General features: G+C 37.4%; 1 protein-coding gene across 11 annotated transcripts in view; it reads left to right on the plus strand.

Annotated features, from left to right (window-relative positions):
• MYO9A (myosin IXA) overlaps positions 1–27543 on the plus strand; it is a 280075-nt gene that overhangs the window by 213124 nt on the left and 39408 nt on the right. For 9 of the 11 annotated variants that reach the window (XM_058737154.1, XM_058737157.1, XM_058737152.1 and 6 more), the window contains 8 exons: positions 3699–3810; positions 7815–7876; positions 19787–19979; positions 21493–21621; positions 22440–22545; positions 23377–23508; positions 24244–24367; positions 25695–25748. In XM_058737154.1, the coding sequence (XP_058593137.1) occupies positions 3699–3810; positions 7815–7876; positions 19787–19979; positions 21493–21621; positions 22440–22545; positions 23377–23508; positions 24244–24367; positions 25695–25748 (912 nt within the window). The remainder of the gene's footprint in view (positions 1–3698; positions 3811–7814; positions 7877–19786; positions 19980–21492; positions 21622–22439; positions 22546–23376; positions 23509–24243; positions 24368–25694; positions 25749–27543) is intronic. The other 2 variants (XM_058737159.1, XM_058737163.1) reach the window with 1 other exon arrangement.

The following is a 27543-nucleotide window of genomic DNA, read 5'->3' on the forward strand; positions in this document are numbered from 1 at the left end:
TTTTGCCTGCTTTCTCCTCGAGGATTTTGATGGCTTCCTGTCTTATATTGAGGTCTTTCATCCAATTTGAATTTATTTTTGTGTATGGTGTAAGAAAGTGGTCCAGGTTCATTCTTCTGCATGTTGCTGTCCAGTTTTCCCAGCACCACTTGCTGGGAGACTGTCTTGGTTCCATTGGGTATTCTTTCCTGCTTTGTCAGAGATTAGTTGGCCATACATTTGTGAGTCCATTTCTGGGTTCTCTATTCTGTTCCATTGATCTGAGTGTCTGTTTTTGTGCCAGTCCCATACTGTCTTGATGATTACAGCTTTGTAATACAGCTTGAAGTCTGGGTGGGATACCTCCTGCTTTCATTTTCTTTTTCAAGATTGCTTTGGCTATTCGGGGTCTTTTGTGGTTCCATACAAATGTTAGACTTGTTTGTTCTAGCTCTGTGAAGAATGCTGGTGTTATTTTGATAGGTATTGCATTGAATATGTAGATTACTTTGGGTGGTATTGACATTTTAACACTATTTGTTCTTCCTATCCAAGAGCATGGAATCTTTTTCCATTTTTTTTTTATGTCTTCTTCCATTTTTTTCATAAGCTTTCTGTAGTTTTCAGTGTATAGATTTTTCACCTCTTTAGATAGATTTATTCTTAGGTATTTTATGGTTTTCGGTCCAATTGTAAATGGGATCGATTGGCGTATAGGAAGGCAACTGATTTCTGTGCATTGATTTTATATCCTGCAACTTTGCTGAATTCATGGATCAGTTCTCGCAGTTTTTTGGTGGAATCTTTTGGGTTTTCCACATAGAGTATCATGTCATCTGTGAAGAGTGAAAGTTTGACTTCCTCCTGGCCAATTTGGATGCCTTTTATTTCTTTGTGTTGTCTGATTGCTGAGGCTAGGACTTCCAATACTATGTTGAATAACAGTGGTGAGAGTGGACATCCCTGTCTTGTTCCTGACCTTAGGGGGAAAGCTCTCAGTTTTTCCCAATTGAGGATGATGTTAGTGTTGAGTCTTTCATATATGGCTTTTATGATCTTCAGGTATGATCCTTCTGTCCCTACTTTATTGAGGATTTTTATCAAGAAAGGATGCTGTATTTTGTCAAATGCTTTCTCTGCATCTATTGAGAGGATCATGTGGTTCTTGTCCGTCTGTCCGTTCTTTTTCTTTCTTTCTTTCTTTCTTTCTTTCTTTCTTTCTTTCTTTCTTTCTTTCTTTCTTTCTTTCTTTCTTTCTTTCTTTTTCTATGTTTATTTTTGAGAGAGAGAGAGAGAGAGAGAGAGAGTGTGTGTGTGTGTGTGTGTGTGTGTGTGTGTGTGGGAGAGCGTCAGAGAGAGAGAGGGAGACATAGAATCTGATGCCGGCTCCGGGCTCCGAGCTGTCAACACAGAGCCCAATGCAGGCCTCCAACTCATGAACGATGAGATCAGACCTGAGCTAAAGTTGGACGCTTATCCGACTGAACCACCCAGGTGCCCCTCTTGTCCTTTCTTTTATCGATGTGATGAATCACATTGATTGTTTTGCGGATATTGAACCAGCCCTGCATCCCAGGTATAAATCCCACTTGGTTGTGGTGAAGAATTTTTTTAATGTATTGTTGGTTGGCTAATGTTGAGGATTTTTGCATCCATGTTCATCAGGGAAATTGGTCTATAGTTCTCCTTTCTAGTGGGGTCATTGTCTGGTTTTGCATCAAGGTAATGCTGGCTTCATAGAAAGAGTTTGGAAGTTTTCCTTCCATTTCTATTTTTTGATACATCTTCAAGAGAATAGGTATTAACTCTTTCTTAAATGTTTGATAGAGTTCCCCTGAAAAGCCATCTGGCCCTGGACTCTTGTTTTTTGGGAGATTTTTGATTACTAATTTGATTTCTTTACTGGTTATGGGTCTGTTCAAATTTTCTGTTACTTCTTGTTTCAGTTTTGATAGTTTATATGTTTCTAGGGATTTGTTCATTTCTTCCAGATTGCCCATTTTATTGGCATATAATTGCTCATAATATTCTCTTATTATTGTTTTTATTGATCTCTCCTCTTTCATTCTTGATTTTATTTGGGTCCTTCCCTTTTTCTTTTTGCTCAAACTGGCTAGTGGTTTATCAATTTTGTTAATTCTTTCAAAGAACCAGCTTCTGGTTTCATTAATCTGTTCTACTTTTTTTTTTTTGGTTTCTATAGCATTGATTTCTGGTCTAATCTTTATTATTTCCTGTCTAATGCTGGTTTGGGTTTTTATTTGCTCTCCTTTTTCCATCTCTTTAAGGTGTAAGTTTAGGTTGTGTATCTGAGACCTTTCTTCCTTCTTTAGGGAGGCATGGATTGCTATCTGTATTCCCTCTTATGACTGTCTTTGCTGTGTCCCAGAGGTTTTGGGCTGTGGTATTGTCATTTTCATTGGCTTCCATGTACTTTTTAATTTCTTCTTTAACTTCTTGGTTAGCCCATTCATTCTTTAGTAGGATGTTTTTTAGTCTCCAAGTATTTGTTATCTTTCCAAATTTTTCTTTGTGATTGATTTTGAGTTTCACAGTGTTGTGGTATGAGAATATGCATGGTATGGTCTCGATCTTTTTGTACATATTGAGGGCTGATTTGTGTCCCAGTATGTGATCTATTCTGGAGAACGTTCCATGTGCACTGGAGAAGAATGTATATTCTGCTGCTTTAGGGTGAAATGTTTAGAGTATATCTGTTAAATCCATCTGCTCCAGTGTGTCATTCAAAGCCATTATTTCCTGTTTAGATGATCTGTCCATTGTTGTAAGTGGGGTGTTGAAGTCCTCTACTATTTTAGTATTACTATCAATGAGTTTCTTTATGTTGGTGATTAATTGATTTTATTTAGGTGCTTCCACATTTGGAACATAAATGTTTACAACTGTTGGATCTTCTTGGTGGATAGACTCCTTTATGATATAATGCCCTTCTTCATCTCTTGTTAAAGTCTTTATTTTAAAGTCTAGATTGTCTGATGTAAGTATGGCTACTTCAGCTTTCTTTTGTTGACCATTAGTATGATAGATGGTTCTCCATCCACTTACTTTCAATTTGAAGGTGTCTTAGGTCTAAACTGGGTCTCTTGTAAACAGCATATAGATGGGTCTTATTTTCTTATCCATCTGTTACACTGTGTCTTTTGATTGGAGCATTTAGTCCACTGACGTTTAGAGAGAGTACTGAGAGATACAAATTTGTTGCCAATATGTTTTCTTGTAGAGTTGGAGTTTCTGGTGGTGATCTCTCGTCCTTTCTAGTCTTCGTTGCTTTTGGTCTTTTTTTTTTTTTTTCCCCCTCTTGTCTTTTCTCCCCTCAGAGAGTTCCCCGTAAAATTTCTTGCAGGGCTGGTTTAGTGGTCATGAAGTCCTTTAATTTTTGTTTGTCTAGGACCACTGATTTTTATAATTTAAAATGCTGATTCAGAGTCATGCAAAACAGCTTTTGTATGTTTGTAGCATTCCTTTCTGTTTTCATACAAGTTGATCTTGTTTCTCTACTAAATTGTTAGCTTTTTGAAAGTAGGGACCACATATATTGCCTTTATTTAGTTTCTCAGAAGATCATATTTACTCCTGGAGTAAATGCCCATTGAAGACTTAACAAGGGATTGAAGGATTTCCCATTGGCTGACTATGTTAGGACAGCATTTGTTAGGTTGGCTTTAACATAAATGCTATGTATTTTTTTTTTTATTCAGGTAGAAGAGCACAATGGTCACATCTTTAAGGCCACCCAGTATAGCATCCCTACATACTGTGAGTACTGTTCTTCCTTGATATGGATAATGGACCGAGCCTCTGTTTGCAAATGTAAGTATGAGTGATCTTTTTTTTTTTAAAGGAGTCCATCTAGCTTTACTACAGTAATTCCAAACATTTCACCATGAACCTCATTTTTGCTATATAATCTTGTCACATGTGGCAGAACACATGTACTTTGTCAGACACCCATCTATCCGTTCTTTGAAGTGCAAAATAAAGTACAGAGACCTGAACTGACTTCTCTAGGTTCTCAGGGGTCCCACTTTAAACTTGTGGCTAGGGGCGCCTGGGTGGCGCAGCCGGTTAAGCGTCCGACTTCAGCCAGGTCACGATCTCGCGGTGCGTGAGTTCGAGCCCCGCGTCAGGCTCTGGGCTGATGGCTGGGAGCCTGGAGCCCGTTTCCGATTCTGTGTCTCCCTCTCTCTCTGCCCCTCCCCCGTTCATGCTCTGTCTCTCTCTGTCCCAAAAATAAAAAAAAAAAAAAATAAAAAAATGTAAACTTGTGGCTAAGAAGGGTCTGGGCCCTGCTGTCAGGACTCACATCGAAAGCCACTCTTCCAGAAACTTTTTATCTACATTTAGTAGCCTGAGGAACCAATTTGTGAGTTTCTTCAAAGAGGAAGAGCTCTTCTGAGGGAAGACAATTACCCTCAGAAATTATAGTACTTTTATATAGCCAATATGAGTGATCTTTGAGAATTTTTTTTGACCCCTTGATATTTCTATTTCCTAAGTTTACTTACATTTTTTTTTTTAACATAAAGGAGTAATTCACACTCCCTGATTCTTTAACCTCATTTCACTGTACTCTTTCACCTACTCCCTGTTGCCAAACCAGATATTTTGGTGTTGTTTGGTCATTGTACTTGCAGCTTACTTTATCTGAAATGCTCTTCTCCCAGACATTAGTATGACTTACTATTTCAGTTAATCTATGTCTTCACTCAAATGTTACCTCTTAGAGAGCTCTTTCCTTACTGTCCTATCTGAATGCCACTCTGTCCACTAATTTTTTGTCCCTTAATTCTCTGTCTCCTTCCTCAGCTTAATAGTCTTCATAGCACTTATCACCACCCAAGGTTATATTAAGTACTTATTTTCTTGTTTGTCAGGCTGTCCCACTAGAAAGACATATAAGGTCAGGAAACTTAATTGTTTCTTTTTTTTTTTTTTTTTTCCCAACGGTTTTTATTTATTTTTGGGACAGAGAGAGACAGAGCATGAACGGGGGAGGGGCAGAGAGAGAGGGAGACACAGAATCGGAAACAGGCTCCAGGCTCCGAGCCATCAGCCCAGAGCCTGACGCGGGGCTCGAACTCAAGGACCGCGAGATCGTGACCTGGCTGAAGTCGGACGCTTAACCGACTGCGCCACCCAGGCGCCCCTTTAATTGTTTCTTAATACCAGATCACTTGAAACTTAATACCAGATCAGTTCTGGTATTACAAATTTTGATAAATATTTGTTAGGTAGATGGACCTATAGATGGATGGATGAATTAATGCAAATATTATTAGGCTATAACCAAAAAAAGTACTTTTTTTTCTACTTGTAATCTTCTTTGTTAAACTTTTTTTGTGTGTGAAAGTTTATTTATTTTGAGAGAGAGAGAGCTGATGGGTAAGTTGTAGAGAAGGAGAGAGAGAGAGAGAGAGAGAGAGAGAGAGAGAGAGAGAGAATCCCAAACAGGCTCTGCACTGTCAGCAGAGAGCCCAGCACGGGGCTCAAACTCACAAACTGTGAGATCCTACCTGAGCTGAAATCAAGAGTCAGATGCTTAACCAACTGAGCCACCCAGGCACCTCTGTAATGTTCTTAAAAAAAAAAAAAAAAAAAAAAGTTTATTTTGAGAGAGAGGGAGAGAGAGCGTGAGCATGCAGGGGAGGAGCAGAGACAGAGGGAGAGAGAGAATTCCAAGCAGGGTCCATGCTGTCAGTGCAGAGCCCAGTGTGAAGCTTGATCTCATGAACTGTGAGATCATGATCTGAGCTGAAATCAAGTCAGGGGGCGCCTGGGTGGCTCAGTCGGTTGAGCGTCCGACTTCAGCTCAGGTCATGATCTCACAGTTCGTGAGTTCGAGCCCCGCGTCAGGCTCTGGGCTGATGGCTCAGAGCCTGGAGCCTGCTTCCGACTCTGTGTCTCCCTCTCTCTCTGCCCCTCCCCCATTCATGCTCTGTCTCTCTCTGTCTCAAAAATAAATAAACATTAAAAAAAAAAAAAAAAAAAAAAGAGTCAGATGCTTTACCGGCTGAGCTGCCCAGGAGCCCCTCTACTGTAATCTCATCAGAATATATAAGTCTGTGAATGTGAATAGAGACTTTTTATAGGTCACCTTGGTTCTGGGTTCTGGCTTACAGAGTACCTTCAGATTCTTTTCCTGTCATGCCATACGTCTACTGTGGTGCTTTCAGTAATTCTTGGAGGTTTTGTTTCCTAGTGGCCTGGAATTGAATGACTGAAGTATTAGGAAGGGCTGTGTCCAGTAGGACAAGGATGAAAGTCATGGTCACCATTGTGGAATCACCATTATTAGATATGTTCATTTGTTCTGTCATCAACAATGGTTTCTTTTTGTTTTATTATTGATAATCTAAAAAAATTACAGTAAGAACAAAATAGGAAGTAGTTTGCCATTAACTTGACTGTTTGATGTTAGTCTGAGTCCAGTAGGTTTGGTATAAATATCTCTGTGTTTTAAAACTGAAAATGGAAAAAAATCTGCTTTTTATGACTTGGGTGGGCTTGGTTTGATTTCTAAATAGAATTAACTGACTTTGTGATTATTCTGGTGGTTTCATCTGCACAATGAGATAGCCTCCCCTATTTGATCTTGGTCTTGAAAACCTCACAAGTTATGTTTTAGAAGCTCAAAAAGAATACTTAGGTGTTGATATCAAGGGGTAGAACTGGTGTAGCAAAGTGACACCAGTCAGGTATGTTTTCAGTATTCTCTCACTGCTTCTTCCCACTACCAATTGCCTAACAACCCTTTTCTCTGCTGCTCCAGGGAATAATTTCTCCTCTGAAACTTTTCTTTATCTTTTTTCTCAGTCACAACTGATATTGTTTATATTCTGGTTCCTCAGAGCTCTATTCTGGACTTTCTAAGATAGTAAATAAATAAAGCCTTTCTTAGATCTTAATGTGCTACCCAACGTACTTTCATTTCAGCAGGAGTCTTTGGTGGTAATACGTTTCTTCCTCCTTGGAATGATTCTTAATAGGTATTTTTGGCACTTTAATAGATTGCAGAGCCAGATATATTAGGAGAGCATAAAGACTAATTTGTGAGTCAGGTCAGAAAGATAGAAAATATTCTGTAGGAATATGGCAGGTGCAGGGAGGAGGAGTAGGCAGTGATGAAAGATTAAAAGCTTTTTCATAGGCAGTAGTTAGAAATTTTAGGCATGTTTTTCAGCTTCACTTTTCTAAATAGAATGGGTTAAAATGCTTTTTTATTGTTTTTTTTTTATATGAAATTTATTGTCAAATTGGTTTCCGTACAACACCCAGTGCTCATTCCAACAGCTGCCCTCCTCAATGCCCATCACCCACTTTCCCCTCCCTCCCACCCCTTATCAACCCTCAGTTTATTCTCAGTTTTTAAGAGTCTCTTATGGTTTGGCTTCCTCCCTCTCTAACTTTTTTTTTCCCCTTCCCCTCCCCCATTCTAATACCATATGAAACATATATATGATATTATAGCAGCCTCAAATTTAAAGAAAATATTTATGTCTAAAACAAAGTTGTAAACTTTAAAAAAAATTTTTTTTATGTTTATTTATTATTGAGAGACAGACACAGAGTGTGAGCAGGGGAAGGTTAGAGAGAGGGAGGAGACACAGAATCCAAAGTAGGCTCCAGGCTCTGAGCTGTCAGCACAGAGCCCAATGCGGGGCTCAAACTCACAAATTGCGAGATCATGACCTGAGCCGAAGTTGGTTGCCCAACCGACTGAGCCACCCAGGCCCCCCTAAAGTTGTAAACTTTTTAAGTTCTTGTCATTGATGTACAGGCTTTTAAAAATACTGCATTCTTAATCTGTTTTTCAGTATGTAAATATGCTTGCCATAAGAAATGCTGTCTGAAAACCACAGCCAAGTGCTCTAAAAAGGTAAGAAATTATCACCTATGAGTAGTAAATAACAGATATATTGGTCTTTTCTACCTCATGAAAGAAAGCAAGTCCTCTTCAATGGTTTTACAGAGCAGTGGTTTTCAGACTTTTTGATCACAACTCACAGAAATACACTTTATGTCATGATCCAGCATACATATATATATATAGGGATAGGTATATAATTGGATTGATTTTCCTGGAACTATATTTACCTTTACTATTTGGGAGAGCTATTAAACTGGTTTCACAACTGACAGTTTATTAAAACACTGCTTTTAAAGGTTTTCCACTTCATTAAATGCTCATAACTCTTACTAGAAATTGTCTTGAAAGTGGTAGGCTATAGCTAAAGATTTTAACATTAACAGCAAGATTCACCAGCCCAGTTGGTGTTTTTACATAATTCAGCTTGGATACACAGAGATCTAAAAGGTATTAAACATGTACTTTGACACTTTATTTTAAAGGAAGCAATGATTTTTGATAGATTTCAGGCTTTTTTTGCTATATAATCACATTTTTTTAACTTATTAGTCACATATGGACAGTTGTAACAATACTGTACAAATCTGAACTGTAATATAAATGTGTGTGTATTGTTTACAACCCAGGTACAGTATTTGCATCTGTTCCAAATTAGTAGACAAATCATGGCAAGGTGTACAAGGAGAAATTTTATTCCAGGCTTAAAATCCAATGAAGGTGAGACATTTGCTTTGAGCTTAAATAGCTTGTGACAGACTATTACCCATGCTGAGAATAACTGAAAAAAGTGTTGCTGCACATCAGAGAGCTAGCTGCCCAGGAAAGTTGGACTTTGTTGGAATGTCGATCCTAGAGAGAAGATAATTGCATAGTAGTGAATCTGTGTCTGTGAGATGTTTTTCTCCTAGTAGGAATTTGTCAATTTTTGCTGTAGAACAAGAAACCACAATTTCAAGCAGAGGACCACATTTAAGAGAGAAGTCAGCACAACTTTTAGGAATCTCATAGGGCAATGGAGGCAAAAGTTGGAATTTGGGATTGCCAAGACCAGGAATTTGGGATTGCCAGGATCATGCATGATCCAGGTGTAACCCTTAAACTCAGAGGTTTTTCCCTCAAGACATTCTCTGAATTCTTAAGCTATATGGGGTAAAAGGCTAAAAAGCTAAACTGGAAAAAAGACCAGAGTTTTCTGCAATTTCACACTGTTAAGGAAAAAAAATTGGAGTTCTGTGATCCACCTTCAGAGAGGGGCCCTACTGAATGTCCTACACTTGCACTGAGACCTCTGAAGAGCTGTACTCTCAGAAAGGGAGTGAGTCATTAATAGGCTGGACGTTATAAAAGCTGAAGACGAGCTTTAAGGCATTCTTTGATTAGATTAAGATGATCTGTTCCTTAATTTGGCTACCCATCAGAGAGAATAGGGTGAACCCTCTCCAAAGAGACATAACATCATCCAACGTTTATACTTTATCTATATATAATAACAGATATTAAGAAATGAGACAGAGAAAAAAACACATAGACAATGTCAGTAGACTCATAGATGACCCAGTTACTGAATTTTCAGACCTGGACTTAAAAACCTTTTTTATCAAATATGTTGAAATATAGATAAAAATAAAATTTATTTTTTATCAAAATCTGAAATATACATTTAAAAAAGAGGCAAATGGAGATTCTAAAAGTAAAAAATGCAATTGGAATTATAAACTCAAAAGATGGGCTCAACAGCATATTGGTCATAGGAGAAGAGAAGATTGGTGAACTAAAAGATAGGTCAGTAGAAATCTATAAGTGCAGAGAGCAAAAAAGAAGGGGGAAATACAAAGATAAACACGAGAAACATCTAGGAAAAGATGAAAGGTTCTTAAATGTGGGTAATTGGAGTCCAGGAAGAAAGGAAAGAGAATAAGGAAAAAGCAACATTTTAAGAGATAATGGCCAAGACATCAAGTCACATGTTCATGAACCATTTTTAACCTAAAGCGGGATAAATACAAAGGAAGCCACACCAGATGGACACTTCTCCAAATGAAAGAAAAAAAAAATTCCTTGAAAGCAGTCTGAAAGGAAAAAATAAAAGCACTGCTAAAGCAGCAGTGAAAAAAACTGACAACTGGCTTCTCAACAGAAATGATGGAAGTCAAAAGACAGTGGCCTGACATGTTTTGAGTGTTATAATAAAATAAAGCTAACTCAGAGTTTTGTACCTTGTGACACTAGCTTTCAAAAATGAAAATGGGGACACCTTGTTGGCTCAGTCAGTTAAGTGTCTTGATTTTGGCTCAGGTCATGATCTCATGGTTCATGGATTGAGCCTCATGTTGGGCTCTTTGCTGACAGTGCAGAGCCTGCTTGGGATTCTCTCTTATCCTCTCTCTCCCTGCTCCCCAACTCGTGCACGAGCACTCTCTCTCTCTCAAAATAAAGAAATAAACATTGAAAAAAAAAGTGAAAATGATGTGAAATTATTTCTAGACAAAGACTCAGAATATGTCACCAGCAGCCTTGCACTAAAAGAAATACTAAAGGAGGTACTCCAGGCAGAAGGAAAATGACATTGGATAGAAACAGAAACATAGGAAAGAATGAAGAAAAATGCAAAGAGTGAATAATATTTACAAATCTAAATGAATATGACTAAAAATACAATAATGTCTTTTATAACACTTCAAATATATAGTTGACCCTTGAACAACAAGGGTTTGAACATCATGGGTCCACTTGTTTGTGGATTTTTTGATAAATACAGTTATGTAAGTGTATTTTCCTTATGATTTTATTTTTTTAAGTGTTTATTTAATTTGGATAGAGTGCACAAGCTGGGGAGGGGCAGAGAGAGAGGGAGTCAGAGAATCCCAAGCAGACTCCATGCTGTCAGCACAGAGCCCAATGCTGGGCTTGATCTCATGGATCATGAGATCATGACCTAAGCTGAAATCAAGAGTTAGACGCTTGGCCACCTGAGCCACCAAGGCACCCCTTCCTTATGATTTTCTTGATAACATTTTCTTTTCTCTAGCAGTGTACTTCATTGTAAGAACACAATGAATAATACATATATAACATAAAAATGTGTTGATTGACTGTTTATGTTATCAGTAAGGTTTCCAGTCAGCAATAGGCTATTAGTAATTAAATTTTAGAGGACTCAAAAGTTACATGCAGGTTTTTGGCTACATAGGAAATTGGTGCCCTTAATTCCTACATTGTTTGAAGGCCAACTATATAGAATTAAACTGCCTGACAACAATAACAACACAAAAGTTACTTGGGTAAATGGAATTAAACTATACTAAGGTCCCTGGGTTACCTGGGAAGTGGTTAAATTGTTCAAAATATATTAGACTTAAATATGTTATGGATATTTGTTTTAGTGTTTAACCACTAACAGAAAAGCAAATGAATATATGTCTTAAAAGCTAATAAAGATGGGAGAATGGAAAAACGAAAAATATTTGATCTAAACGAAGACCAGAAATGAGAGGAACAAACATAAATTAGATCAGAAAAGAAAATACATAGCAGATTGGTAGGTATAAGTCCAAATATATTGGAGATTACATTAAATGTTAATAGGTAAGATACTTCCAGTTAGAAGACTAGGTTAAAACCAACTGAAAAATCTCAATGATATGCTGTTTACAAGCATTCTTAAACATAAAGATACAGAAAGGCTGAAAGCAAAAGGGTAGATTTGTATGCAAAGACTAACAAATAGAAAGGTGGTGTATGTATACTAGTACTAAAGTGTATTTTAGGGCAAAAAACATTTCAGATGAAGATGTTTTGTAATGATAAAATGGTCGTCCCATCAGGGAGATATAAAAATTCTACCTTTTTTATTTTTTTAATATTTATTTTTGAGAGAAAGAGTGTGCACAAGTGGGGGAGGGGCAGACAGAGACAGAGACAGAGATAGAGACAGAGAATCTAAAGCAGGTTCCAGGCTCTGAGCTGTCAGCATAGAGCCTGATGCAGGGCTTGAACCCATGAACTGTGAGGTCATGACATGAGCTGAAGTCGGACACTTAACTGACTCAGGCACCCCAAAAATTCTAACATTAGGAGAGACTTGATATTATTGCTTTAATACCTACAGACAAAAATTTAATAAGGGCGCAAATGATAGGAAAACAAGATGAAAAAACTTGACCTAGTTGATGTGTAATGAACCTTGCAGTCTTTTCAAGAGCACATGGGGCATTTGAGAAAAATTGATTATATGTTGGGTTATAAAGCAAGTCCCTACAAATTTCAAGAGGATTGAAAATGTTGAGAGTACATTTTTTGACCCAAGTGATATTAAGCTCTAAATCAACATAAAGATAACTAGATAGTCTTCAAGTACTTGGAAATTAAGCAATACTCTTATAAATTACAATAAAAATGAAAAAATATTTTGAACTAATGATAAAGTATGACTAGGTACAAAAGTGTGGGTACAGCAAAAGTTGTGAGTAGAGGACTAATTATAGCTATTTTAAATGCATACAGTTAGAAAGGATGTAAAGAAAGAAATGATCTAAACTTCTATCTCTAGAAGATGGGGAAAAGTAACCTCAGCAAATTTAATCCAAAGGCAGTAGAAGGAAGATAATAAAGAGAAATAAATGAAATCAAATCTACAAAGCCAAATTTTAGCGCTTTGGAAATACTAAAACCATGGATAAACTCTTAACAAGAGGGATTAATAAAAAGAACTTCTAAAAAACAAATTGTCACCATAAAATAATTCATGTATCATTGCAGATACTGTATACATTAAAAATGCCTTTAGTTAAAGGCTATTAATGGATACCTTGATGCTAACAAATTTGACAATTTATTTAAACTAAGAAAAATAGAAGATCTGAAGAATCATATCAATTAAAATCGAGTTAGTAATTGAAAATCTTCCCACAAAGAAATTCTAGGTCTGATCTTTGCTTAATTAACTACTTCCCAAAATTTAAAAAAGAAACAACACCAAATTTCTATAAATTCTGCCAGTGAATGGTGAAAGAGTGAATACTTCATAACTTTTCCCCCCAAACTGACTTACGAAGATAGTGAAACCTTAAAGTCAAACATGAAGGGATATTACAATAAAGGAAAATTGTAGGTCAGTCTATATCATAGCATAGATACAAAAAAATCTTAAACTATTAGCACTTAAATCTGTGTTAATGGAAAAAAATTAAAAACCTTTGTGATAAAGTTGGTTTTATTCTATGAATATAAAGTTGGTTTGTCATTCAAAAATCAAGTGACGTGAACTTCCTCTGAAGATGGTGGAGTAGGAAGATCCTAAGCTCACTTTATCCCATGGGTACAACTAGATCACACCCACATCAGTGTAAATAATTCAGAAAATGACCCAAAGACTGGCAGAATGTGCTCTCCACAGCTAAAGGTAGAGAAGAGGCCACATCGAAGAGGGTAAGAAGAGAGGAACTGTGGTGGGATCTAAATGGACCCATAAGACTGTGTGAGAGAGAGGGACTCCATGGGCACACAGAGGGGAAGGACCTATGCCAGGCACCCCAGGCACAGGGTACTCACATGGGGAAGACAAATCTTCATGGCATGTGGCTTTGAAAACCAGAGGAACCTAACAATCAATGGGGCTTAACACCAGTAAATTTAAAAACCAGTGGGTTGGCTCTGGGAGAAGTGGGAGAGTAGAGCCCCCACCCTTAAAGAGACAGAAGAACAAACAGTCCTACTGAGATACAGCATAGAAGCAGCAGTTTGAAAAATGTGTGGGGTGTATGGGAAGGATATTTATTTACTAATCTCAGAACATGTGCTGGAGAGGAAGGGATCTTTGGCAGACTTTTCCAAGAGCAGAAGAGCTGGTGGGTGCCATTTCCCTCTCTGCCCCCCAGCCTAGATATACAGGCTGCTATGAGAACCAGCACTAGAGCAACACTCTCCACTTAGCTTGCTGGCAGCACATTCTGCCCCCATGTTCTCCTGCAGAAATGCCCCCTCTAGTACATCCTAGGTCAGAGCCCATCCAAAGTGGTGCCTTGAGCCTGGCAGTGTGCAAGCAACACTGACAGGGACCGGCACCACTCCAAAGTGACTCCTGCCTAAAGGAGAGTAGAAGATAACCACATACATCAGTACAGCTGCAGCCCAGCAGTGGGCTGAGGTCAGACATTGGGTCTGACTGTAGTCCCTGCCAACCAACGAAAACTTTTCAGGGGACAATACAAGGAAAGCAGCCTGTAGTTTGGTGCTACTGCATGTTTGGCCAACTCCTGGTCTGAATCAACTTAAGGCCAAGGTGGCCCTAGACTGGCCCACTAACAATACATGGGCCAAACCCTGCTCACAACAGGCAGTGAGAGCCATTGCAGATGAATGGACTGAAGGCAAACACGGCTTAGCTACAACAGCATGGTGCGTGCAACATACATAGGAGACACCCCTGAAACATCAGGTTCTGGTGAACAGGGGACATTGCTCTGTAGGCCATTACAGGACCTCTTCTTCATAAAGTCATCAATTTCAAGAGTGGGAGATGTAGCAGACTTTCTTAACACATAGGAACAGATGCAGAGAGACAAAATGAGGAGACAGAGGAATATGTCCCAAATGAAAGGACAGGACAAAATCACAGCAAGGGAGCTAAACAAAACAGAGATAAGTAATATGTCTGATAGGGAATTTAAAGTAATGGTCATAATGATACTGGATTTGAGATAAGAGTAGAGGAACTCAATATGACCCTCAACAAAGAGATAGAGAACATGAAAAAGAACCAATCAGAGATTAAGGACCCAATAACTAAAATTAAAAATAGATGGAATAAATAGACCAGAAGAAGCAGAAGAACAGATCAGCAGAGGTCAGAGTAATGGAAAGCAACCAAACTGAACAGGGGAGAGAAAAATACTATAATAAAAAATGAAAATAGACTATGGGAACTAAGCAATACCATCAAGTGCAATAACATTTCCACAATAGGGACCCTAGAAAGAAAAGAGAGAGAAAAGGTGGCAGAAAATTTATTTGAAGAAATAACAGATGAAAACTTCCCTAATATGAAGAAGGAAACAAATCCAGATCCACAGAGAGCCCCCAACAAAATCAACTCAAGGAGGTCCACATGAAGACACATAATAACTAAAATGGCCAAAAATATTGTTAATAGAGATAATTTTAAAAGCAGCAAGAGAAAAGAAAATAAATACATACAAGGGAAATCACTTAAGGCTAATAGCTGATTTTTCAGCAGAAACTTTGCAGGCCAGAAGAGAGTGGCATGATATATTGAAAATCCTGAAAAAACAAAAACCTGCAACCAAGAATACTCTATACAGCAAGGCTGTGATTCAGAATAGAAAGAGAGATAAAGAGTTTTCCGGACAAACAGAAATTAAAGGAATTCATCACCGCTAAACTACCCCTATAAGAAATGTTAAAGGACAGAAATGTTTCCTTTCCTTTGTCTGGAAAGAAAGACCATAAGTAGTAGGAATAAGAAAAATAAGAAAAGCAATAAAAATAAGTATATCTGTAAAAATCAGTCAAGGAACTGACAAAATTAAAGATATAAAATGTGATACCATATACCTAAAACATGGTGGGAAGGAGTGAGGAATAAAGTATGCGGTCAAACTTAAGTGACCACCAATTTAAAGATTGCTAAATGCATAAGATATTAAATATAAACCTAATGGTAACTACAAATCACAAACTGGTAGTAGATATCCAAAAAATAAAAGAGAAAGGAATCCAAGTATATCACTAAAGAAGGCCAGCAAATTGTGAGAGAAGAGAGCAAGGGACAAAAGGAACAGAGAACTACAAAACAACCATAAACAAGTAACAAAATGACTGTAAGTACCTACCTATCAATATTTACTTAGAATGCAAATGGACTAAATGTTCCAATCAAAAGACATAGAGAGATGGAATGGATTAAAAAACAAGGCCCATTATATGTTTGCTACAACAGAGTCATTTCAGACCTGGAAACACCTGCAGATTGAAAGTGAAAGGTAGAAAAGCATTTATCATGCAAATGGAAATGAAGAGCCAGGATAGCAATAGTTATATTGGACAAAATAGACTTTAAAACAAAGACTGTTAACAAGAGACAAAGAAGTACACTATATAATCATAAAGGGAACAGTCCAACAAGAGGGTATGATAATTATAGGGATGCCTGGGTGGCTCAGTGGTTAAGCATCTGACTTTGGCTCAGGTCATGATCTCATGGTTTGTGAGTTCAAGCTCTGCGTTGGGCTCTTTGCTGACAGCTCAGAACATGCAGCCTGTTTCAGATTCTATGTCTTCCTCTCTCTCTGCCCCTCCCCACTTGTGCTCTTTCTCTGTCAAAAATAAACATTAAAAAAATAAAAAACGAAGATATAACAATTGTATATATTTCTGCGCCTTTCTACATAAAGTAGCTGATAACAACCATAAATGAAGTAATTGATAGTAATACAATAGTAGGGGACTTTAACAACCCATTATATTAAGGGATAGATCATACAAACAGAATATCAACAAGGAAACAGTGACTTTGAATGACACACCAGACCAGATGGATCTAAAAGATACATTCAGAACATTCTATCCTAAAACAGAAGAACACATACTCTTTTTTTTTTTTTTACACATATTCTTTTCAAGTGCACATGGAGAATTCTGCAGAATAGGTTACATATTAGACCATAAAAAAAGTCTCAACAGATTCAGAAAGATTGAAGTCATACCATGCATCTTTTCTGACTACAATGCTATGAAACTAGGAATCAACAACAACAAAAAATCTGGAAAGAATACAAATACATGGAGGTCAAATAACATGCCATTAAATGATGAATGGGTCAACCAAGAAATGAAAGAGGAAATCAGAAAAACTCATGGATATAAATGAAAATGAAAACACAACAGTCCAAAATCCTTGGGATGCAGCAAAACTTTCTAAGAGGGAGGTGTTGAGCAGTACAGGCCTACCTCAAAAACAAGAAACATCTCAAATAAACAACGTAACCTTATACCTAGGAGAGCTAGAAAAGAACAAAACCCAAAACTAGTAGAAGGAAAGAAGTAAAGATTAGAGCAGATAAAATGAAATAGAAACTAAGAAGACAGCAGAACAGATGAATGAAACTGGGACCTGGTTCTTTGAAAAGATCTAAAAATTGATAAACTGTTAGCAAGACTCCAGAAGAAAGGACTCAAACAAAATCAGAAGTGAATAACCACTGACACCATAGAAATACAAAGGATTATAAGAAAATATTATGAAAAATTATATGCCAACAATTTGGGCAATCTAGAAGAAATGGATAAATATATAACCTCCCCAAACTGAGTCAGGAAGAAATGGAAAATTTGAACAGACCAGTTAGCAACAATGAAATTGAGTCAGTAATTAAAAAACAACAACAACAACAAAAAACAAACAAAATCCTCCCAACAAACAAGTCCAAGACCAGACAGCTTCATGGGTGAAATCTAACAAACATCTAAAAAATAATTAATACCTATTCTTCTCAAACTGTTCTAAACAAGAAAAAAGAAAGCTTTCAAACTCATTCTATTAGGCCAGCAATACTCTGAATCAAAACCAGATAAAGACAGTACAGGAAAAGAGAACTACAGGTCAATATCTCTGATAAATATAGATGCAAAAATCTCAACAAAATATTAACAAAGCAAATTCAGCAGTATATTAAAAAAATCATTTGCCATGATTAAGTGGGATTTATTCCTGGGATGCAGGAGTGGTTCAATTTTTGTAAATCAATTAATGTGATACATCACATCAAGAAAAAGTATAAAAACTATGTGACCATTGCAACAGATGCAGAAAAAGAGTTTACTGAAGTTATACCATCCATTCATGATAAAGACCCACAACAAAGTAGGTTTAGAAGGAACATACCTCAACATAATCAAGGCCATATATGAAAAATCTATAGCTAACTTCATAGTCAATGGGGAAAAACAGAGCTTTCCCCCTAAGGTCAGGAAGAAGACAAAAATGTCTACTCTCACCACTTTTATTCAGCATAGTATTGGAAGTTTCAACCACAGCAGTCAGACAGATATGGAAATAAAAGGTATGGAAATTGCTAAGGAAGAGATAAAACTTGCACTATTTGCAGATGACATGATACTATATATAAAATAACTAAAGAGTCCACCAAAAAGGTACTGCTAAATAAATTCAGTAGGATTGCAGAATACAAAATCAATCTATGGAAATCCACTGCATTTCTATACACTAAGTAGCAGAAAGAGAAATTAAGAAAATATTCCCATTTAGAATTCTACCAAAAATGATAAAATATCTTGGAATAAACTTAACCAGAGAAGTGAAAGTCCTGTACTCTATTAACTGTAAAACAATGATGAAAGAAATTGAAGATGACACAAACAAATGGAAAGATATTCCATGTTCACGGATTACAAGAACAAGTTTCGTTAAAATGTCCGTACTAACCAAAGCAATCTACTGGTTTAATGCAATTCCTATTAAAATGCCAGCAGCATTTTTCATAGAACTAGGGCAAATAATCTTTTTTAAAAGTTTATTTATTTTGAGAGAGAGAGAGAGAGTGGGGGAGGGACAGAGCAAGAGAGTGAGAGAATCCTAAGCAGGCTCCACACTGTCAGCACAGAGCCCAATGCAGGGCTTGAACTCATGAACCATGAGATCATGACCTGAGAGCCAAAATCAAGAGTTGGATGCTTAACCAACTGAGCCACCCAGCCACCCCACGACCAAGTTAGAAAAAGAGAATGATACAAGAGAAGGAAAAGAGAAGAGATTTATAAAAAAAGATCTGAGTCTCAGAGATAATACCTGGCATTTTTATCTTCTGTGAATTACTTCAAATAATCTTCAGGATAAGCTGTTCTTTTACAGTCATGTAAACTGTAGTTAGTAGGATTATGATGTCAGATACACTATTTTTTTTAAGTGTTTATATTTGAGAGAGGGAGAAAGAGCATGAGTGAGGGAGGGGCAGAGAGAAAGAAAGGGAATCTGAAGCAGGCTCCAGGTTCTGAGCTGACACAGGGCACAAACTCCTGGACCGTGAGATCATGACCTGAGCTGAAGTAGGAAGCTTAACTGACTGAGCCACCCAGGTGCCCGCAGATACACTAATTAAAGTAAGAAAGAGCTTGAACACTAATCATGGGTCAGTCTGTGTGTGCTTCTGCCTTTGCCTATGATATTGTTCAGTTAAACATCCCTGAAGTTGGGGCTCCTGGGTGGCTCAGTTGGTTAAGCGTCCAACTTCAGCTCAGGTCATGATCTCGCAGTCCGTGAGTTCGAGCCCCGCGTCAGGCTCTGTGTTGACCGCTCAGAGCCTGGAGCCTGTTTCAGATTCTGTGTCTCCTTCTCTCTCTGACCCTCCCCCGTTCATGCTCTCTCTCTCTCTCTCTCTCTCTCTCTCTCTCTCTCTCTCTCAAAAATAAATAAACGTTAAAAAAAATTAAAAAAAAAAAAAAACCTTCCCTGAAGTTTACATAAACATTGAAGCATTGTTAAGCATCAGAAATTACTGGCAGCTCTAATTCATATCTAATCAGACTTTCTATTGGTGCTTGGTAAATGTTTAGCACACAAAGTCTATTCCCTTTCTCCTTTGTCCAAATCCCAACTTTATGTGAAGAACTTTTTAATAGGAAGGGGAACAGTGGCCTGTTGCCACTGTCGTCATTCTCTACCCCCATTATATTTTGAGGGGATTCGTAGTGGTAGAGGATTGAAAAGTACGTCTCACTTGATACATATTGTCAGTGTTAACCAGAATTCCCTTTCCCTCCAACTCCTATAACTGTGTTCATGAAACTTCAGGGAAATAAAAAGTAGTTCCTCTTAAGTAACTGGTTAAATATGTTTAAAGATGTTTGAATGTATTTGGAAACAGAAAATTATCTTCCATTTAGTATGATCCAGAGCTGTCATCTCGACAGTTTGGGGTTGAATTGTCCCGTTTGACCAGTGAAGAACGAACTGTTCCTTTAGTGGTGGAAAAGCTCATAAACTACATTGAAATGCATGGACTGTACACAGAAGGTATTTACCGAAAGTCTGGTTCAACTAATAAAATCAAGGAGCTCCGACAGGGTCTAGATACAGGTAAGATAGTGCTCTCCAAATCAAGACCACATGCTTTTATTTAAATAGGTCATTTTACACTCTTAAAGTTTTCATTACATGTTGCCTTTTTTTCTCGTAGCCAAAAGAGTGTAATCTTTTCTGTGGTGCTTATTCATTTTGTGGCTTTCTAAAGAATCTTTGTTTTTATGTGGTCAGTTCAGCAAACACATATTGAGTGTGTCATTTATACAAGGCATTATTAGGTACTTCAGACAGATCTCATTTAATCTTACCAATTTGGTATGGTCGTGATATCTGTAATTTACAAAGAAGAAAATAATTTAAAGAAAATTACATAATGATCTGTTGATGATGATGTAGAGCAGTGTGCCAATGTTTTTATTCTAATCTTCACAACAGTCCTGTGATTTAGGGATTATTATCCTACTTAAAGAAACTGAGGCTTACAGAGGATCTTGCCCAAAGACTCACCACCAATAAGTGATCAAGCTGGGATTTAACCCCAGATGTTCTGAATTCATAATCTAAACTATCGCCTATTAGTCTGTTATTTTGACTCCCAAGTGTGCTGTTTCTGATGCATGTTCTCACCTTCCTATATTGATGACATAATTATTTAGTGGATTAAACATGTACCTGTGTAGAACTGTAGCCTCAGCCCCGGAATATATCAGGAGTTTGACTTTGGTTTCATTGTCAACTTCTACTTTTTATCACTATTGGGAAGGAATAGATCATTTTGAATCAAACATAGATACAAAGCTTGTCTCTGTGTCTCAAGGAACCTATCTACATGCTTTTTCTTTCTAGTTGTTTTGTTTTGCTGTTGTTGTTTTAATGGGCAAATCAGGGAGAAATTAGTATGGAAATAACAGAAAATGTTTGGTAAAACTCAAGCAGGAACTTCTGCCTACCAGAGACTCCGTCTACTCCAGTTTAAAGGCAGTTTCCAACTTGTGTCTTGCACCTTGGGTCAGCACAAATGAAAAATCATTCATCCTATATCCTCCCAATCATTTCCTTTGTATAACCTTTGGGAGTTTATAAGTGAAACAGAGTAAAGATATGTCCTTTACATTTCCTAAGTTCAGTTATTGCTGTCCTTTCATCTTTAAAAATGACTTAACATTAGCCTTATTTTTAGAAAATGTCTTCTGGGCCTTTTCCCCATGTGTCGTCCAAAGCATTGCTAATGAAAGTGTGGCTCACAGACCAATCTACAAGATAAGTACAAAAACTGAGTGTAAGCATTTGGAAATACTTATAACAGTATTTAACAGAGCTTTGACATGAAAGCATATGATCTTTTATTTTACTTATTTAGCAGTCTACAACAGATTTGGAAAACAAACAAAAAGCTGTTCCTTTACCACTGTTAGAAGTGCTGTTCTAGAGCAAACAATTAGATTGTAGAAGGTATTAGTTCAATTAAGAACATGAAGGCTTCCTTGGTGATGATAGTTTCTAAAGTGAATTATTTTAATTTCTTTGCATGTTTTGGCTTTGTTATCTAACTCTTGTCTATAAACAGATGCTGAGAATGTAAACCTGGATGACTATAACATACATGTCATTGCAAGTGTATTCAAACAATGGCTTCGTGATTTGCCCAATCCACTCATGACCTTTGAGCTCTATGAGGAATTTCTTCGAGCTATGGGTAAGCACAGGCTTCCTGGATTCCACGGAAGGGCTATACTTGGGAAAGGAATGCTATCTTCATTATAGATTTATTTAGTCATCCTCTAGTGGTTTAGTCCATATAGGTCCAAAAGTAAGCTTTTGACAGTCAATACAGAACTGCCATTGTATTCTCACCTATTCATTTGTTGATTTTTGAGAGCTTCATTAAAATGTCAGGATCCTAAAAGTTTTCTGAGTAAGTCAGTTAGTTGCTTCTCACAAAGAGATTGAAAGACTAAGATTACAAATTATAAACACATTAGAAAACTAAATAGATTTAAGGGCCAGCTTATATTCATTTAAATTGTGAATCTAGGCAAGATCTCTGCTATCTATTTTATGCCAGGCCTCCTAGATGATGGAGTTTAGTTTTTCAGCACTACAGGTATGTAGGGTGTTGCTGAAGGCCTGCCTAGACGTGTTTAGGCCCTGGGGCATTACTCCTCAAATTCCTATAAGACCAATTTATAAATTACATGGCAATTAATTAATTTTAATGGGGGAATCCACCTGCCACAAAATGCCTAAAAAACTAGGCCGTCTCTTTCCCCTTGCTGTAATAAGGATTACTGGGATATAGATTAAAACCAGGAGACTGCTTAGTGAATATAGAATTCAAGCAAAGGAAGATTAGTAGTAACTGTGAGTTGCTCGTTTTCTGTCATACAGGTACAACTATCTCTCCTAAAACTTTAAAATTTAGAGCCAGGCTGCCCTGCTTCTATCTGTTCAGGAGGAAGATACAGCATATAAGAGGGCGTATTCAATTTTATTTGCTGTCCTTACTCTTTCTAGGCCTTCAGGAGAGGAAAGAAACAATCCGTGGTGTATACTCTGTGATTGACCAGCTCTCTCGAACTCATCTCAATACACTGGAACGCCTCATCTTTCATCTAGTCAGGTAATTTCAAGGAGCAAGGAAAGATATGATAGTTTTGGGTTTTTGTTTTTTTTTTTTTTTTGATTCTTTTAAATGAGGGAAGAACTCCTTCATTTGGAAAACTGACAGATCTTTTTTTTCCTATTTATAAAGTCAGCGACTCAAACAGGGGCTTACAGTTCCTTGGAGCAGAAAGCCTCAGCTGAGTTGGACTGCATGACAAGTGCTTCTCTGCCCTGTTTGAGCCATGTAACAACTTCAGCCTCATGGTGGCACTATGTAGCCTAGCCTGTTATCTCATTCCTGAACTAGGAAGTAGACCTAACCTAATTCAAAGGAGGTGGGTTCAAATGGTGCTTGAGAATTGACTGACCAGAGACTTCAGGAGTGGTCTCACTTCTCTGAGTATAAATATCTGCAGTAATTGGGTAGAAAGTTATGTTTATTTTTATTAGATAAATATCTGGTAAATACTAGATAAATGTTAGATGAATATCTAATATGACTATCTGAAAATGCCTTAAAGTCTCTGCTGTGCATTCTTCAGACATGTTTATCAGGTGTATGGCAGTGGGTCAGAAATTTCCTTTGATAAGCTATCTGCTAGCCTATATTGCTTCAAGTAAGGGACAAAGTGAAAGTGCATTAAAAAAAAAAAAAAAAAAGTATATTTTCCAGAGGCAAAGGAATAGCTTTGGGAAAAGTCTACAAGTACCTTCTTTCAACTGATATGTATATCCTTCCAGTACTACGTGCTTGATGTCATACGTCATCTTTTTCTCATATCCTCTGCCTGTGTCCTTAGTATTTACCCTTTTTCTCTGAACTTCACTTGGTTTTTTTATTCCTTAGGATTGCTCTACAGGAAGAAACTAACCGAATGTCTGCTAATGCTTTAGCCATTGTGTTCGCACCCTGCATTCTCCGCTGCCCTGATACCATTGACCCACTACAAAGTGTGCAGGACATCAGTAAGACTACCACGTAAGGCCTGTTGTTAACACCTCCACAAGACCCCAGAAACTTCTGAGTCAGTGTAGCCACTTTATCCAGATATCGAACATAGTGAATGATTTCATAAGTTCAGATGTTTTTAAGAAGATTGTTAGACACCATTGGGTTTTCTTACGCTGAAGATGAAAATTTTTTTTTAGATTCTATTCAACTGAACACCATTTGTTTTGAAGGATCTTACTTTTTAAATTTAGCTTTTCTTTAGCAATGCTTGTAATCTCGAAAAATATTTTAAAATTTCATTTTACCAAATTATGTATACTTTGTATCTTCCCATAATTAGTCTAACTGGCTCCGAATCCCTTTGGCCTTAGTACTTCAGTATTTCTGCATTTTACTTTAACCTTTTTTGGTGGGCCTCTGGTTTCCTTCTAGATTGATGGTTCTTAACCTTGACTGCAAAAAGAGCTTTAAAAAAAATCCTGGTGTTTTTGTCCCATCCTAGAGAGTATAATTTAATTGGTCTGGGGTATGGCCTGGGCTTTGCGACATATAGTCACTCCTCGGGTGGGTACTGAAGTACAGCCAAAGTTGTGGACCACCATTATATAAACCTTGTCATAGAGCTCATAAAATAAGGAATGTTGATTTTTCTTTCATACTCCAACCATCTGCCACATTTAGCTGAAAAGCAGTCTGTGGATACTACACTTTATTTGACTTACTTCAGCTCCTAACAGTTTTCTCTTTTTCCTCCTGTTTCAGCTGTGTGGAGCTGATTGTTGTGGAACAAATGAATAAATACAAGGCTCGTCTCAAAGACATCAGTAGCCTGGAATTTGCTGAGAATAAGGCAAAGACCAGGCTGTCTCTGATTCGTAGATCAATGGTAAGATACAAGATGTGGAATCACAGGGGAAAATGGGAGCCTTCCTGGGGCTTTAAGTGTGCATTTATGGTGTAAAGAGAGATTATTCTCCAAACCTTTTTCACATGGAATGAGTAAAAAGAAACCACTTTAACTCAGGGTAATATAGATGCCTCATGTTTGATATTTTACCCCTCTTTAGTAATATGTACAGAATATATATAGTTAAATGTGTAGAAGTTTTTAAGTCAAGTATTTGGGTAAAATGCTGGTGGTTTAATAATCTGTCCTGTTTTCTTTTCCTGTCCTTTCTGTGAAAATTTAACCTATCCTAATTTTTTTCTCTACTTCGTTCCACCATCTGTTCCCACCCTCAACCATGTCACCTTTGATGTTCCTGTTAATACTTGTGTGATGTAGAGAACTTAATCATTTGCAAGAATGTGATTCATAAGGAAATGGAATTCCATCTGTGAGTCTACTATTATCAAATAAAGATTTCTTTAAGGATTTATTATTAGGTTTTGAGAAAAGCCTGGCAAAAATTTAATTTGTTTTCTCCATTTGCCTACTTTTCTGTTTAATATCTTCCTTTGTAACCAGTGACCTATAGATAGACAACTTCAGTTCTCACTGACCAGTAATCAGCAGGATCTGGGTAACTGGGATGCTACTGCTGCATTAAAGTCCTATCATTTGCTACCATTCCCCTCAGCTGCAAAACAGAATTGTAACAATGAAGACCCAGTCAGATTCCCAGTAAATCTCTAAAGGGAAGCAGGCTTCCCTGTCATCATGCTCGTGCTTTTCCAGGAGCCCAGCAATACTTCATCTATATCTTCGTGATTTATACTTAGATTAACATTAAAATAACTCTGTTTCTTTCTTTAGTGCTTAAACTGCCTGGCACAGAATAAGTCCTAACAAATATGTCTGTTGATTTAAATTAGTGAAGGGTCTTCTCTAAAAATAAGTACAAACATAGACCTTTTCCAGGCAGTCAAGTTACTAAAGAAAGTTAATTGTAGGACACTATCTAAATCTTTTCCCTAGAAAATGAAAACAGAAACACTATTGAAAAGTGAAACCCTTTCTGGTAGTCTGAATTTTCAGGAGCTCAGTTCTAGGATGCCCAATTTAGCAATGCCCATCTAAGAAGGATGGGGAGAGACCTTTTACTCTAAAACTGCTTTTCAAAGCAGCTAGACAAGCTGTGCTTTTTTCCCCCCTGATGCTGCAGAAGACAGATATATTCAGTCCATTGAAAGATTAAACCTTCTCTTTTAATGGGGCAATGACATGTACATTCTAACCTTCTGCTTTCCTTTTCATGTCCTTCCTAATCCAGAAACCTGTACTAATTGCAGTTAGATTTATGAGCATTACCCGCAATTCAGTCTCGGTATGTATTAATATTGCAATGTGTCATAGCCACTTTACATTATTGTCTACCATCCATCCAGAGTTGTTCTGCTCTGTCTATCATCCATGCCTGTCCACCTTCCATGTACAGCCCCAGTTCAGGTCCCACTTCCTGACCAGCCTTCACTTGTTTTTCTCTTACTCTTTTTCTTTAGAACCTTCCCTTTTCTTCCTTTGTATCATGCAGCTGAACAGTGTCCATTTATAATATACTGGTTTTGCTCTTTGTCAGATAAGCCTCTTTGTAGATTTCTTCTTTGGTTGGATCATTAAAAGGTAACATTGAAAGCGGCTTTGAGGTATCAAATTAATTTCTGAAGAACTTTGTTCTCATTGGTCCCCTTCACTTCATTACTTGAAATACCTATTACTACTACTAGCATCCTCCATCATTAGTGACACTTATTTGTCCATTCATATCTGTGACTTTAATGGTGACTTCCCAGATATAGAATAATAGCTCTCATCTGCTTAGCATTTTTCAGACAGAGCAGCAAGCAAATGGTAGTGAAAAAATTGACAGACTGGTTCTAGACTTCATAGTATAAATATCATAGTATAATAGAGCTCATACCAGGATTTCATTTATTATACAAAAAAAAAGAAAGGAGAGATGGAAAGCTAAGAACACCAGTATATGTGGAAACTAACTTCAGAGGCTGTCCATCTGTGGTTAACTAGTTCATTGAGGATCTCAATTTGCTGGGATATAAACACCGATCAGTTTTGCTTTTTACCTAGTAACTGCCTGCCAACTCTACCATGTCTGACTCCCCTTTCTGATTGGATGTCAACTGCCTTCACAGTGTCTTGTCACTATTCTGCAATTTTTAAACACTCTTGTCTTCATGGCAGTATTTAAGAATCAGTTTTCTCCATATTATAACTTGAGTCACAGACTTGATTCAGTTACTCTTTTCATTTTCTCTCAGGCAAACTAGACTTTAATCTGGGGCTGAAAACTTTTGGGGTGGGTAAGTAGGTTCCTTTTATTACACATGTCCGCCCTCCCTTTTTCTTGTGGTTTTTCTTCCTCTAGTGTTGAAACTGGGAGGATTGATACCGGGGGCAAAATCCTACATGATATCCCACTGTTGAGGTGGCAGTCCTCTTTCTTGGTTGTTCAGCACTGCTGTTCTAGCTCATTGTCAATAGCCTAAATGTAGGTGAGTGGGAACTTCCATTTATCCTGCTAACAGATCAGTCCTATCCCATGTTTACAGGCATTGGCAATCCCTTGAAAGATTTGGTTACATCTTTGGACTAAACCTACTAATGGCATTCACACCATGGGACTCTGTATGTCTTTTTTTGCCTCAGGACTTTACAGTCAAATCTACCTCCCAGTACCAGTTCTAGGGCCTACAGGCACATTAGGGGAAAGGTTACATTTTTCATACCTCTTGGAACCAGGTTCCAGGAACCAGGCCATTGTCTTTCCTGTCTTACTATCTCTCACTTCCCCCACCATACGCTCTCCTTATTTCTCTTTTCCCTTATGTATATAACAGAGGGGTAAATCAGTAAGTCTTTTGCCTATACAAATAACCAAATAGGGAATGAAATACCAGTCTGACTTTCTTTTAGATGACCATGATTCTTTCCCTCTGGATTTAAATATGACAACTTCTTTTTTCTCCAAAGAGGAAAGGAATGTCCTATTTTCATAAACTCTGTGTTCCCCTTAAAGTCTAGTAATCCTCTTTTCTTTTCAGCCTTTTTAGATTTACATTGAGGGAAGGTGTTAGGATATTGATGGTAGGAGCTGTCTCAAT

This window comes from Neofelis nebulosa, chromosome 7, assembly GCF_028018385.1.
Source record: "Neofelis nebulosa isolate mNeoNeb1 chromosome 7, mNeoNeb1.pri, whole genome shotgun sequence".
Classification (NCBI taxonomy): Eukaryota; Metazoa; Chordata; class Mammalia; order Carnivora; family Felidae; genus Neofelis; species Neofelis nebulosa.